This window comes from Tympanuchus pallidicinctus, unplaced genomic scaffold (assembly GCF_026119805.1).
Source record: "Tympanuchus pallidicinctus isolate F22 unplaced genomic scaffold, pur_lepc_1.0 scaffold40, whole genome shotgun sequence".
In the NCBI taxonomy this organism is placed as follows: domain Eukaryota; kingdom Metazoa; phylum Chordata; class Aves; order Galliformes; family Phasianidae; genus Tympanuchus; species Tympanuchus pallidicinctus.
Window position 1 is genome coordinate 1,450,806 of NW_026294759.1, and position 14,759 is coordinate 1,465,564.

A 14,759-nucleotide genomic window follows, 5' to 3' on the forward strand; every position below is an offset into this window, starting at 1 on the left:
CATCAGATTTTAATGATGGAATGATTAGTCCATGGTGACAGTTTATGTACTGTGCTAAGTTTCTTGTTATTGGTATCTGTTAAATTGAGAGCAGATATTTTTTCTGAATTGATTTTTTACTTCAACCAGTGTATAAATCAGTAGATCCCTCTGGCTGAACTTGCACAGAAACCTCATGAGATGGACCATGACCAAAAGGGTCATGGTTTTTGGTTTTGGACTCCATGATTCCCACCTGGTTTTGTGAATGGCCCATTCCTAGAGGTGCTTAAGGCCAGGCTGGATGGGATCCTTGGCAGCCTAATCTAGCAGCTGGCTACCCTGCCCATAGCAGGGGGTTGAAACTAGATGACCTTTGAGGTCCCTTTCGGTCCAAACCATGATTCTATGATTCTGTGGTTAGGTAGTAGTCTAGGGAAGGATTGTGCATGATAGATTCAAAGAACCCAATACATTCTCCTAGTCACAAGCTAGAGTTTTTCATACCACAGCTCATTTTCTTCATTTCTGGTTAGTTGGCTAATCTGGAAAAATCAAATCCATATTTTCTAGGAGAGATACAATGGGCTGCAGGTTCTTCCCCTCGTGGAATCTCCCCAGTCTTGCAGTGTTATAAACTTTTGTAGGACAGCAAATCAGCTAAAGGAACATAAGCATGCCTATACCTGGCAAGTGTGAAAACTTTTCCATACCTCTGACTACTCTTTTTGCACTTTTGTGAACTTTCTCCAGCTCTACTGTATTGTTTCAAAGCTGAGGCTAATCCATTTTATGTTCATCGCTTTTTTAGATGGGCTTTAATCTCTTTATTACATAAGAAAATATGTCACACACCAAACATCAAACAAATATGACCCTTATCAGATTTGAACAGCAACAAATCATCAGACCATGTGATATTCTTGCTTTGAGACCAAGAAAATGTCTGAGGATCCCACTGAGACCCTGCAGGCAGTTTGGCCCAAGTCTTCTGGAGTTCAGTATGAGACACTTCTAAGATAATGTGGTTTTCCTTTCTTTTGAGAACTGTTCAACCTGATCTGTTTTGTTTGCATGTCTTTCCACGTGTAGCTGTGTTTGGTGCCATACCTATACTCCCAAACATGAACTCTCTAAATAGATGGGACAGTTCTCCCTCCATTCTCAGTTTTCACACTATTCATATGTTATCTCTTTAGCTCAACATACAAACCTACTCTGCGTACATTGCACATGATTATTTGAAAATACATTTCCATTACTCAGCAGTGAAAGGAAAAGGAATGATAATTATCTGTTATTTTGTGCTGTTATTTTTGTGCTGATTCTACTGAAAAATTCTTTGCACTTTAAGCAGTGCATTCTAGAGTCCAAAGTGAAAACTTACTCATGATTTTGCAACACCAAATGTCAGACAGGAGAGAGCACATTCTGTTTCCTGTGCTTCAGAATTACATACATGCATTATTGTTTAAGCAACCAAATATCTCGCATTTGATACAAATATACCTTCTGTCTTTGTGTACCTCAGGTGCTGTCACAGCAACATTCCTTATAACATTTGCTGATACGTATCTGATATGCACAGTGGAGACAAAGGCTGAGTGCAGCACAAGCAATCCATGACCCCCATTCCCTATAAGTGCCCACAGAGGCCTGTTCATAACCTGATTCCTCTTTCCTTTCTTGATTTTGGGTAGATAAGCAGTTCTGGTGGTATTATCGTCAGTGTTATTGTTAGCAGTGCTATTGTTAGTAATATTGCGCAGATCAGCCATAGCCATGGATTCCTCTTCCTGTACTGAACTGTTTGCAACATGGATGTACCTATCTAGCCTGCCTCGTGGATGTGTTTGCTAATACTGCTGGAGAACTGTATGCTCATCCTGCTGTCCAAATCTTCCCTACCAACACAAAATTATTTCCCTTTTCTCTTTCTCTTCCACTATTTTTAAATTTTTCTTTGGTCTGCACAATTCCCACAACCAAAGTCCTAACTTTTAAGGGTGGTAAGCAGCTCTGTTTACCTCCTGACTAAAGGAATCTGACCAACAACTGCAGATCTCCCCTTGGAAATTTTAGTAATAGCAGTGGTAGTAGCAGCAATAACGTGTAATTAATGTACTGGAAATTTAGAGAAGAAAAAAAAAATTAGCATGTGTTCAACCACTACAGGAAGGGAAGTACTGGTATTTGCTGAGAGGCATGTGCAGCCTTTGCCACCATTCTTGAATAAAGTACGTGTCAGATATGGGAGAGTAAGTGGGAGCTATTTAGGGTTTTAGTGTGGCTTTTTCTCTTCTTCGTATTCTTTTGGTTTCAGTTTCATGCCTTGCAGGTGATGATAATTGAAGCTCATGAATTCACATGAAGCTGTGAATTCATGGCTTCCTTTCCTTTACAGACACTAACAGATCTCAGTTTCTCCACTGGATCCAGAAAATATGAGCTGTTCTAACCAAACCAGATAAACAAACAAATGACATCTCAGTTTTCTCTTCAGGATTTGGTGCCATCATTAGGGTTTGTCATCCTTTATTTTTTGTGACAGTCCCTGTGCATTTGGTGGCTTTGGCTGCATCTTATAGATGGGGAATCTTAGGGAACAACTTGAAGTCTGATTCTGTTAGTAAATCCTTCGGATGTTGCAATTTCTTCATGCAAATTACCAGCCAAATTTCTGAATGGCTGACAGACCATGGCAGTGACAGGTCACATTAGTACCACTGGAAGTACAGCTCAGGAGGTCAGCTGGATCTCGGTAACCTGCTGCAAGGTTCAAAGCTGCTTTTGCCTATCACTCATGTGCACACGAAGCCAGAAGCAACTTATCTAACACCGTTTCTTGTGGTCTTATGATACAATAGGAAAGAATTTATCTGTACAATTTCCATTCACAGAAATTGGAGGAATCATGACATCTTGCTTCTGTTAGACCAGCTTAGTGGCACTGCATTCATCTGACTGTATCAATGTTGGCTCTGATGTATTACTGATGTAAAGCTATCAGTCGACAAAACCAGACCTTGTCTGAAGGTCTATCAAGTATTGGAGAAGACAGAGAGGTTTGTTTTGTCTCCATCCCATTTGACTCTTCTTTATTGTTATCAGCAGAGGTTCGACAGGAGAGAATTACAGGTCTGCTGTCCATGCTACTTTGAAGTAAATTATTAAAGCACTTCAAGAACATTCTGAATTTAACTCACAGACAACACTCTCAGCCCAACTTTCCCCTGCAAAAGGATGCCAATCCCACCTCAGGCAGCTACAATACAGACCTAATGCTATAAATGTTCATCAGGAACATTCTGTCAGAAAGGAAAATAAAAGCAGGAATTGATAGATCTCAGGTCATATACTTCAGAAAGCGTGAGCTCACCACTTCATGAAACTTATCTATAGAAATCTTCACCTTGATTATAAAAACATACCTCAAAACATTTTAAAATGACACTCATCTGTACTCACTCTGTATCTCTAGAATTAAATAATAAATGCATTCTTTGAAATCAAGTGGAAGGAAGTCCAGTTCTTACTGCTTTTGAGGATTCCACCGGAAATATTCCTGCGTTTTAATAATTTAAACCAAGTCTTGATATCAAATGGGCAGAATACTGAATTGAACTTCATATCATACCTCAGATCAGTAATTTAAAGTGAATTTTCTTAATTTAAGCTTATAAGTACAGGAATGTGTGAAAATTCTCACAATTGTACTTCCCAACTTCTCAGCAATCTTCTCTTTAAGTACATAAAATGCTTTTTGTTTTTTCCTGATTTACACTGGGAGCATGAATATATATGTAGGTCAGTCTGAAAGTAATGCTTCCAATTTATTTCCATGAAAACTACAGTGTATACAAAGAACACAATAACACTATTTGATAGAGCAAATTCTCAGCTACAAAATGCTATTTTTCAGCTTGGTCACCACCTTTAGCTACGCATTCTTGCCAGTGGTGGCCAAGAGCCTACATGACGCACTCATAAAAATCTACACCAGTAGAGGTGACCCACTGTCTCCACTGCTAAAAGGCAACCACCAGCTCACTACGTTCACATCCATTATTTGCTTTCCACAAACGTCCAGCAAGTGTTGATGAATGTCAGGGGTGCCACTTTTTCCACGAAGAGAAATTCATTGACACACCTTTGCTTCATCTGCACTTCTGTGTGAGATACCATTTGTCAGTCTGCCCCTATGCTGCCACCTGTCACATGGCAGCAGCATGTAACTGAATATTGTTGAGAAGGTTCAGCTTCTACTGTCATATCACCAACATCCGCCTCTGACATTATGGGCCAACCTAATAAAATTTGAGGCATTATTTTTGGAGCAGCCCTCACAGTTCCTCACTTCAAACCCTATTTTCATTTTATTAAAAATATCTGTGAAAAAAAAAAGTAGCCTTCTAAAAGGAAATGTCATAAAACTCCTCCTTGCTGCCATTCTGATCTTCCCAGGGGGCATTACTGTCCATGTGAGGCAGCTTGGGGTGCCTGTCATATTTTTTCGTGTACAGAGCATTCACTGCCTTATTCACTATGAGACTTGCCCTTTTTATTTCAGATCTCTCCCATTGCCTTTCACTCCCCAATGGTTTGGAAATAGAGCAAAAAAAATAGTAATCCAAATGACCAAATTACTTCTAAATGTTCTTTTAGAACATTCCTGTTCTGATAGGTGTCCATTCTCCAACGATGTTCTTAAAAAAGCCAGATGTGTCTTTGGTCATAAATTATAACTAGGAGTTTTTATTGATCTCAGCCTTTCTGACTTGATATTGCTCAATGTATTTGTACTGAAACCATGCTATCTGTTCTTCAAGGTACAGCCTCAGAGCAGAACTTTTTTTGGAAGTTAGCCAAAGATCTCTGGTGAAATGGAGTTAGATAAATGACCTAAAAATAAACCTCAAATGTGATATGTTTAGAATTTCTGATTCCAGATGAATCAGACAGAACTCTTCTAATGGAAGTAATGTGGCTACGTTAATTCAGTTTTGAAGAAACCAGATGTAGGAAACACATTTTGGAATCAACTCATTTTATCCAGTAATTAAAAAGTGTTCAGGTCATGTATCTTGGAGATCAAAAGGCCATGATTTCGTGGAGCTCATCTTTTGAAGCCTTTGCTTTGGTATGGATATCTCAAAGCATTTTGAAATAGCACTTATCTGAATTCTAAAGTCTAGCATTTTATATGGAATCAATTCTGGGGCTGTTTCCCCAGGCTCTGCCAGTTCTGGGTCCCATCAGTTCTTCCAATGAATCTCAAGCATAACAGCTTTAACACCTTCCAGTTTCCAAGCACAACTTAAAACCAAACCATAAAACAGCTGCAGTCTGACCTGTAGTACATTACAAGGAAGGGCAGGTGCCAGTTCTATGTCAATTTAGCCAAACCAGATGAGTTGTCTGAAAACGTAACAGCTTCAAAGACACACAACCAGTTGCTTTTTTTGGTAAGTAAAATTTGAGAAGAACACATGTCAAAGCTACTTTTTTTTCCTGCTGCTTTCCTTGAAGAAGCTTCTCTCTGTTTTGGGTTATTAGTTACTCAGCATCAGTTTCTGTCTCATATGATGCTCTGCACATAACCCAGGTCCTGGCACACACTCTTGCCTCCACACCCTAGCTGTGGCTTTTCTCCTTGCACAGCTCAGAGACAGTCAGAAAAGACAGCTTCTCCACTTTAGGGAACAGAAAATGCTTCAAAAAACAGTGTTTCAGTTTCACAGGACAGCTCTGGTGGTGACATCTTATCTTGTGGCTAAAACAGGCATATGAGAAAATCATAATAAAGTATTAATCCTGCAGTGAAAACAATGAAATACATAACAAGCAGATAAGAAGTTATGTTAGAATTTATGCTTGTAGCATATCTCAATTCTCAGGTAAAAGCAGGTTAGCAGTGTTCTCTCTCACTGTAAAGCATGTGATACGAGACCTGTTGTTACAGATGAACAAATTTTCCAGAGTAGAGCTACCAGGCATCCAGCAGCATGCCAGTGCTCTGCCTAAAGCCATCAGAAGCTGGCACACAAGGCATCCTTGAGCCCAAGTTCCCGAAGGCATCATGTTCATGCTTAGCAGACACTGCCATCTGTATTCAGAAACATGTCAGAGGAGCCTGGAAGGCAATCTGATAAGAGAAGCTTTATGTTAGAGCATTTACTAAGGAATTAGGAGACTCATGGAGAAGTATCCCATGAAGAAGAACCAGACCTCCAAGCATTCTCTCTTTTGACTTTCTCAGATTTTAGGGGACTTAGAAAAGTTTGTCTGTTCCTCATAACTCCTGAATTGAGCTCCCAAAATGATGAGTTATTTTGGTTTTAATAGGGACAGAGCTGAATTTCCTCATAGCATCTGGTATTATGCTGTGTTTTGACTTTAGGAGAAAAGCAATGTTGATAACACACTAATGGTTTAATTGGTGCTGAGCAGTGCCGCACAGAGCCAAGAATGTTTCAGTTTCTCAGCTTCTGTCCTGTCAGTAGGGACATGAGGAGCTGGGAGGGAGTAGAACAAGGACAGTTGACACCAAATGGCCAACAGGATATTCCATACCATATGGCATCATGTGAAAAAAACTTGAAAACTGAGGGAAATAGACTGGGGACTTGGAGCAGCCACTGCTTGGAAGTGGTGTAGGCATCAGTCAGCAAGTCACCAATTATGTCATGCATCACTTCTTTTGTAAATACATATATATTTATATAAAATTATCATTAATGTTATTTCTGTCTTTTCTGCCTTAGTAAACAGTTTTTATCTCATCCTGCAAGTTCTACTTCTTTCCGATTCTATCCCCCATCTCACTGCAAGCAAAAGGCTGTGTGGTGCTGAGCTGCTGCCAGATCAAACCACAACATGAGTTGAAAAGCAGAACAGAACCTCTAGCATATGCATACTTGTTCTGTAACCACTGAAGATAAAAGCAGAAGTTTGTAGATTCAGAAGGATGCAAGACTGAGGTAGATAGCATAAGCTGCTTTTATCTTTTCATCTGGAATCCTTCAATCACTTTTGTCTCAGCCTTGGTCTCCTCACCTTTGTTTCCCTCCTTCTCACTCCATTTTATTTTTATTTGTTTCACTCACCTAGGTATAATTTCCGAGGCTTCCGCTGGCTCCAGGCTATGATCTTTGCCATAGAAGAAATAAATAATAGCCCAAATCTCCTTCCCAATATGACCTTGGGATACAGGATATTTGACACTTGCAATACAGTCTCTAAAGCCCTTGAGGCCACTCTGAGTTTTGTGGCCCAGAACAAGATAGACTCCTTGAACCTGGATGAATTCTGCAACTGCTCAGAACATATCCCTTCCACCATTGCAGTCGTGGGGGCAACCGGCTCTGGGGTTTCCACCGCTGTGGCCAATCTGCTGGGACTCTTTTACATACCTCAGGTATGCCTTCACTTGTCTTGCTTGGGTTACAGAAGTACCCCTGCTTCTCTGCTCTGTGATATTGACGTTTGGAAAAGGTTACATTATGGAACTCTGATGGAGAGCTGCACTGCTTCTTACGTGCTCTGACTCTGTTTCAAACAAAAGAAGGTTTGGAAATGCAGAGACCCTAACTATATACAATAACTGAACACACTTGGAGGGCTAAATGGTAAGACAACTGTGAGAATCACTGGCTTTCTGAAGGGGACAGTGGTTTATGTGATAGAAAACAGTCTATTTCCCTCCAAACTTACCATGTCAATTTCAAATGAATTATTTTATTAGTAAAAGGTGCAAGTCTTCAGTCTCACACTTGTCCAATATGCATTTGGGCCAGTACAGATACGTGCAGTGGCTGTGCTGGGTTCTCCATTCTGCTCTCTGCTGTGCACCAGAAGGGCTCAAGGGGAGTTTAGCCTCTTGTTTAATCTTTCCCACTTCACATGGATCCTCAGAGAGAGGATATAAAATGTGTGTTTTTTCTTATGGTAGAAATATGACTTCCTAGAAATCTGTAATCCCCTAACACAAAGATTACCAATTGGCCAGTGACAGCGTCCAGATAACAACAACCTAGCCTAGGAGGCAGGTTGAGGTTTAGATTCAGAGAAGGATAGAGGCTAAGAGGCTCAATCTGCAAACACTGCTAATTTAGACAAGTCATTGGCAGCTGCCAGCTACAACAGCTTAGTTGTGACATTACTGCAGTGTGGTGACTCTTCAGTCAAGTCCACCTCCCATAGAACAGACTTCATTCCTTGCCAGCCATTCTATCTCTGATTACTCAAGTAGGTGACCTGGAAAGCAGTTGCCTCTGCTGATAAGGTGCTTTAAAGGGTTCTTCAAGGCTGACCCACTTTCTTTTGACCCAGGACCTCCAAAATGAGGTTTGTGAGAGTTTGTATATATGTCCCACCTTGTTCCTGGGTTATCTGTGTGATGGTGTAGTTATGCCAGGTCCTGTGCCAAAGCATTCTTTTCACTCTGTTGACTTTACTGGGACTGGGAAGAGCATCCGTAGCCCTATGCTTTTATTTAGCAAAGGTGTTACTCTGCCCAGACCCTAAGCAGAATATGAGGCAATCATATTATAGCCTAATGTTGCATCTACTGCTTTTAGATATTTGCACTGAGTGCGTTTTATGTAGAGTACTCACTTTCAAGGTGTTGCCTTGTGTAGCCTAACACTTGTAGTTCCCCTTCTGAAATAGGTGCCATAAATTACAGGAGGCCTTGTGACAACATTGTGTCACACTGTGCTCTCAAGTCTGTCCTGAGAGGATAGCTCTTCATTTCAGACAGGGCTCCAATTCCCACCTCTAGCACAAATGAAGAAGGAAGGATTCTTGCTTGCCTGGTGAACAGTAGCATATCTTGTCTGTTTAATGTTATCAGTTTCATTCCCTTGCAGAAATCTTAAGAAATGGAGATTGGGTCTCTGAGCGGGACAAGAATGGTTTAAGCTATGACCAACAACTGCTGTCTGAATATTGCTCAGAGAAGCACTGTAAGGTGGTGTGTAATACACTCTGTGATGACAGTTTAAAGCATACTGTTAATTTACACATCCCATCACCATGTGAGCAAGGGCTGTTGAGAAAAATTGGTGGGCTGGACAGAGCATAGAAGATGTTTGTAGTTTTCAGAACTTTCCTCTGAACAGGGAATGATGTTTGTGCTACAGGGAAGTGGCCTTATCTAGTGGTTACAGAAATACAGAGGTCAGGAGGTTCAGTTCTCTGCGTGGAATGAAATTTCGACCAGGTGGCTCAAGTTTGACAGCTGAAAGCAGGCTTTTAAACTGGGAGCTGTTGGTCAGCATTAAAATATGCATTATCGCTGCCATTTTTAGCAAGGCCATTAGCAAATCCTTGTTTTATAGACCCTACATTTCAGTATTAGTTGGAAGTATATTTTGCAGTTAATGTAAGGTTTATTACTCATTTTGCTGACATAGAACCTGAAATGCTTCTTAATATCTTACTTTGGTGTACCCTGTAAAATTGCTAGTAGTTAGGAATAAGGGAACTCGTTAAAAATAGGCTTTGCCATGTTTAGAGTGAATACTAGGACAAGCTTAAACTGGAAGCTCCCAAACAACACTGGGTGCTGGAAAGGCTGGGGAAGCCACTGTAACTTCATCTGAGGTCAGCTCCTTTGGTGTGTCCAGGTCTGGCTCTTGTACACTAAAACACAGAGAGAGCAAATTCAGCTATTAGGTCTCTTACAGCATCTGCAGGAGTACATTTCTTGGTTGTATTTTCAGGTTAAAGGCTGTGGGAGAGTAATTAAGGGCAGGAGCATGACCAGGGGAAAGTGCGGCTCTGTAAAAGGATGATTTGTTCCTGTGGCCCTTGAAACTGCACTGGCAAATCTCGTTCTTTTCTTTCTTGCAGAAACACTAAATGCCAGAGTTTAAGGAAGAGATAAGGTTTTATATAAATTTCCACTTTGTACAAAATGAACTGTTTATAGAAGATTTTTCAAAGTGAAAGGCAATCCTAAAGAGTTCAGATACCAATGTCGAAATGGAAAGATAAGTGAGATTTAAAAATTCTTCAGATCTTTAAATTATTCCCTCTGAGGTTTTATTGTTTCCCAACTTGTAGAAAATCCAAACTATATCCTAAGAGCATATGGCACTTGTTCTGATTAGGAAAAAGAAAACACTTCCTGATAGCTTTAGAAAAGAAAATGAAATCCCAATTTATGTTAAAATACAGTGGCTCTTGGAGTGTGAAATTCTGCTGGCTTCCTTACAGATTCTGGTCATCAATCAGGAATCATGATATTGATAGAATTAACCTACCCATGGTCAAGGCCAGTGATGCACGTAATGATTCTTTTACTTCATCTGGCAAGATTTTATGTAACAGGTTCCTGGTGGAGCCTGTTTAAGGATGGAAACAGAAGTGCCACCCATAGTTCACCTATTTGCCATTCCCCCAGGCTAGTCTCTGTGTCTCTATTCCTGGTCCTCAGCCTTGTGAGGGCAGGCACTTGCTCCAGCCCTTCAGGTCTGAGCAGCAGCTCCAGTATGTGTGTCTTCAGGACACCCATGCGTACAACCACAGGCAAAGAGGACATGACTGACAGTGCAGTGCCAGCCTTCCCTTCTCATCCAAGGTCACATAGGTTGGCAGTGATACTAGGTAAATGTACATATTTTATGCCCAAGCAGTTCACTTCATGGTCTGTTTTCTTGTTCTCTGCACTTTCACAGGTCAGCTATGCCTCATCCAGTCGTCTCTTGAGCAACAAGAACCAGTTCAAGTCCTTCCTCCGCACAATCCCCAATGACGAGCATCAGGCCACTGCCATGGCAGACATCATCGAGTACTTCCGCTGGAACTGGGTGGGAACGATTGCAGCTGACGATGACTACGGCCGGCCAGGGATTGAAAAGTTTCGGGAGGAAGCGGAGGAGAGAGACATCTGCATTGATTTTAGCGAGCTCATCTCCCAGTACTCAGATGAAGAAGAGATTCAGCAGGTGGTGGAGGTCATCCAGAACTCCACGGCACGAGTGATCGTGGTTTTCTCCAGTGGACCAGACTTAGAACCCCTCATCAAAGAGATTGTCAGGCGAAACATCACTGGCAAGATCTGGCTGGCAAGTGAAGCCTGGGCCAGTTCATCCCTGATAGCCATGCCAGAGTTCTTCCGTGTCATCGGCAGCACCATTGGGTTTGCACTGAAGGCAGGCCAGATCCCGGGCTTTCGTGAGTTCCTGCAGAAGGTGCATCCCAAGAAGTCTGCCAACAATGGTTTTGTCAAGGAGTTTTGGGAAGAGACGTTTAACTGCTATCTCCCCAGTGAGTCCAAAAATTCTCCAGCTTCAGCTTCCTTCCACAAGGCCCATGAAGAGGGCTTGGGAGCTGGAAATGGTACAGCTGCCTTCCGACCTCCATGCACAGGTGATGAGAACATCACCAGTGTGGAGACACCGTACATGGACTTCACGCATTTGCGAATATCCTATAACGTATATTTGGCAGTATATTCTATTGCTCACGCTTTGCAGGATATATATACTTGCACTCCTGGGAAAGGACTCTTCACTAACGGGTCCTGTGCAGACATTAAGAAGGTTGAGGCATGGCAGGTAAGTCCTCTCCGTATCAAAGCATGCCTAAGGAATATGTTCATAGGAAAAATAAGAAAAAAAAAAGGGAAAAAAAAGAAAGCTGTCCTGTAGCACCTCCAGGCTATTTGGGGAGGAATGACACTGTTCTGGGTCTTAGACAGGTTCCTGAATTTTGCATATAGCTGGTGGAAAGTTAGGTGCTTGCTTCCACCCTGCATTAAATGTAATTTGTGTTAGGTTTGCCTGCAATAGAAGGGGTTTAAATTAAGCTAAAATTTCTTATATTTGCTACAGGCCAAAAGTGCAAACACAGACAATTACCATGGCCAGGCTGACGCAAGGTAACTTGATCATATATTGAGCCCATACATAAACAAGTGGGCCTGCAGAGAACACATAAACAAGGAAAACAGTTTGTAGAGTTCATATTCTTTGGCAAGTTCTACAGGTTTTGCAATCCCACAGCAATTTTCCATACAGGCCATATTTTTTTCCACAAGTTTTCAGCTTGTATAGGATCAAACTAAAGCAGGTTTAATAATTAAGGAAAATAATGAGTGGTTATTGGACAAATAACAGAGCTGCTCTGATTTGGCAGCTGTACTTGTGAACTAACAACATGATACTAACAGTGCATTCAGTAGTTCAGTCGATACGTCCTGCTCTGTAGCGCATATGATACTCTGGCATTCTGTCTGCTGATCCTTTATGAATAATCTACACCCTATGATGTGTTTGACTGTGTTATCCAATGTTAAATTCTGTATGAGTTTTTAATATCCATTGCATTCTCAAATCACATAATTAGGTTTAAGGTAGCAAGGGTAATGGGAGGACGGGGGACTAGATGATCTTGTAGGTCCTTTCTAACCTTGTGATTCTATGATTCTGTGGTTCTATGAAGGCTAACAAATGAAGACATGCCAAATATGCAGCAAATTTATTTTCCCTGTTCCAGTCATCACATAAAACTTGGATCCAAACACATCTGAAATCACAAGAACACTGGTGAATACAAGAGTACCACGTCCTTGTTTGCTTGTGTAATTCCCTCTGTTTGGGATAGTCTAAGCAAAATAGAAGCTACCCGTGCCACAAACTTTGGCTCAGAATTTGCATATGTATAAACTGCAGTTTAGTTTCCATCTAGTCAATATACAGTCAGTAATACATAAAAATCAGTCAAATCAAAGTAAAAGTTTTGTCTTGAAACCTGCCCTCTTTATCTCTAGGTATCCAGTTCAGGTTGCCAAAGCCACACTACTTGGAGTTGATGAGTGCAGGATTCGATCCTGGTGTAGGGTAATTCTGCAATTGCTGGCTCTGATGTTTGTCTTTGAATGCTGTTCTGCTTTTCAGCGGCATACAAGTAGAACTGAACAAGTCATACACAGATTGGGCTTTCACTTGTATAAAAAAAGTGTTCCAGAATGAATATTCATTCCCTCATGCCTTGTCACTCTGGAAACTAAAAATAGCAGTATATGCACACCATACCAAAGTAACGTGTTTGTTGAGGATTACAAAATGGGGAAGAAAATTTTAGTTTACTTTTGGGTTTTTTTTCTGTTTTTTTTCTTTTTTTTTCGAGGGTTTTTTTTGTTTGTTTGTTTTTATTTATTTTTTCTGGTGCTGACAGATGGCTATATCAAAATGTAAACAGCGTGATCCAGGCTTTCTGCCTCGAAGGAGGATCAGCACCAAGAGAATAGGACTGGGTAGGAACAGCAGGTCCTATAAAAGGAGCAGAGTATTTAAAATGTCCTCTTTTGTGTGGTGTTGACTATCAAGCATGTTTGATATTTTTTCATTTCATTTCCACATCAAACACAAGAACAGCAGGTAAATGCCAAGCCTGTGTGCGCACCTACTTCACATCAGGTGTTGCGGCTCATTACCCTGGGGAAGCTTTCCTCAGTCGTGGGAGGGTAATGAGTTCACCTCCTGGACGTGCATCCTCCAGCATCTGTGGGGAGTAGTTCTTAACAACTGCTATGTAAGACTGAAGAAAACCTTGCTGCAGAAATAACCTAATTCACGGCAGTTCTGCAGGTGTTCAGTGCCTGCTGATCCCTTTCCTCACAATCAGTTCAAGAGTCTCTGAACGGAAAGCAATCGGAGGGAGCGAGGAAAGTGTTGGGAAGCCTCTATACCAGAGACTAGAGGCAGCAGCATATGAAATCCACAACCAGGTGGTGTGTGTGGCAGATAAGGTGATCCCTGTGAACTCATGGCTTCATTAGCCTCTGAATTCCTTCCCATGGTTGTATTTGCTAGTGAATCAGTGGCTGGCAAGGGTGAATAGTGTGTTCTGCAATTTAATTGTGTAGCGTTCAAATTTGTTTATTTTCAGTGCTGTTATCCCATTAACTCATAGGATTTATTATTTATTCTGATAACTGCTAACATTTTGTACTCAGAATACAAACCCTTTGGAGGAACTGTTTTATATACTTGATGGAGGGTGTTTGTGTGGGTTTTTATATAGAAATAATGCTTGTTACCTCAGTGATCTATTCCCTTGAACTCGATAACATGAAGCCTAGCAGTTTCTGTCGGCCAGCTAGACTGGGTGCAATTCCCCTGTTACAGATTCACCATCTGCAGTTTCAGAAAGCTCTATATATGTTTCACCACAGTGACTGTGGGGTTTTGTGTCTTCCAAGATGAAATGTCATGTGTGTGAGTGTTCTTGGTGTCTGTGTATACAAGACAGAATAGCCTGTGTGCATTAGCAAGATGTTTACCTCACTCTCATCTACAGTGTATGTAGCAATAAAAGGACAGTAATGCCAGCTGGATTTAGAGTCCTTTAGTGAAAATGGGAAAACTGGCACTTCTATACTCTGTATAAAACTGTAGACTTTACTACTATGTCTAGGATACTGTTATTCTGAGCAATGTATATGCCTGCATCTGTAATGTTTTAAGAATCCACCCTAGTGTAAGACAGAATGTGCACACTGAACTGTGCAAGATGTCGGTGAAGAACAGATTGTATTCTCTATGTGTTCTGTTTGCTGTTGAATGATATTCAACAAGATGAACTTAATTCCTTATTTTTATAGCATTTTGTTTCGTAACAAACTGGTGCAGGGCAAACCAGAACAAAATGCCTAAGCAATTTCTGTCACTTTTATAAAAGGCAAAATTTTGCATAAAACACTAAGTATTAAAGTGCATTATTACATTTGCAACAAAAGAAATAAATCTCATATAAGGACTGTTGTACCT

At 40.9% G+C, this 14,759-nt stretch overlaps 1 protein-coding gene across 1 annotated transcript in view; it reads left to right on the forward strand.

The window, feature by feature from the left end:
* The window catches only part of CASR (calcium sensing receptor), a 71,387-nt gene that overhangs the window by 37,732 nt on the left and 18,896 nt on the right, over positions 1–14,759 (forward strand). The window contains exons 3-4 of the mRNA XM_052701711.1: positions 7,090–7,396; positions 10,662–11,543. Coding sequence (XP_052557671.1) covers positions 7,090–7,396; positions 10,662–11,543 — 1,189 coding nt within the window. The remainder of the gene's footprint in view (positions 1–7,089; positions 7,397–10,661; positions 11,544–14,759) is intronic.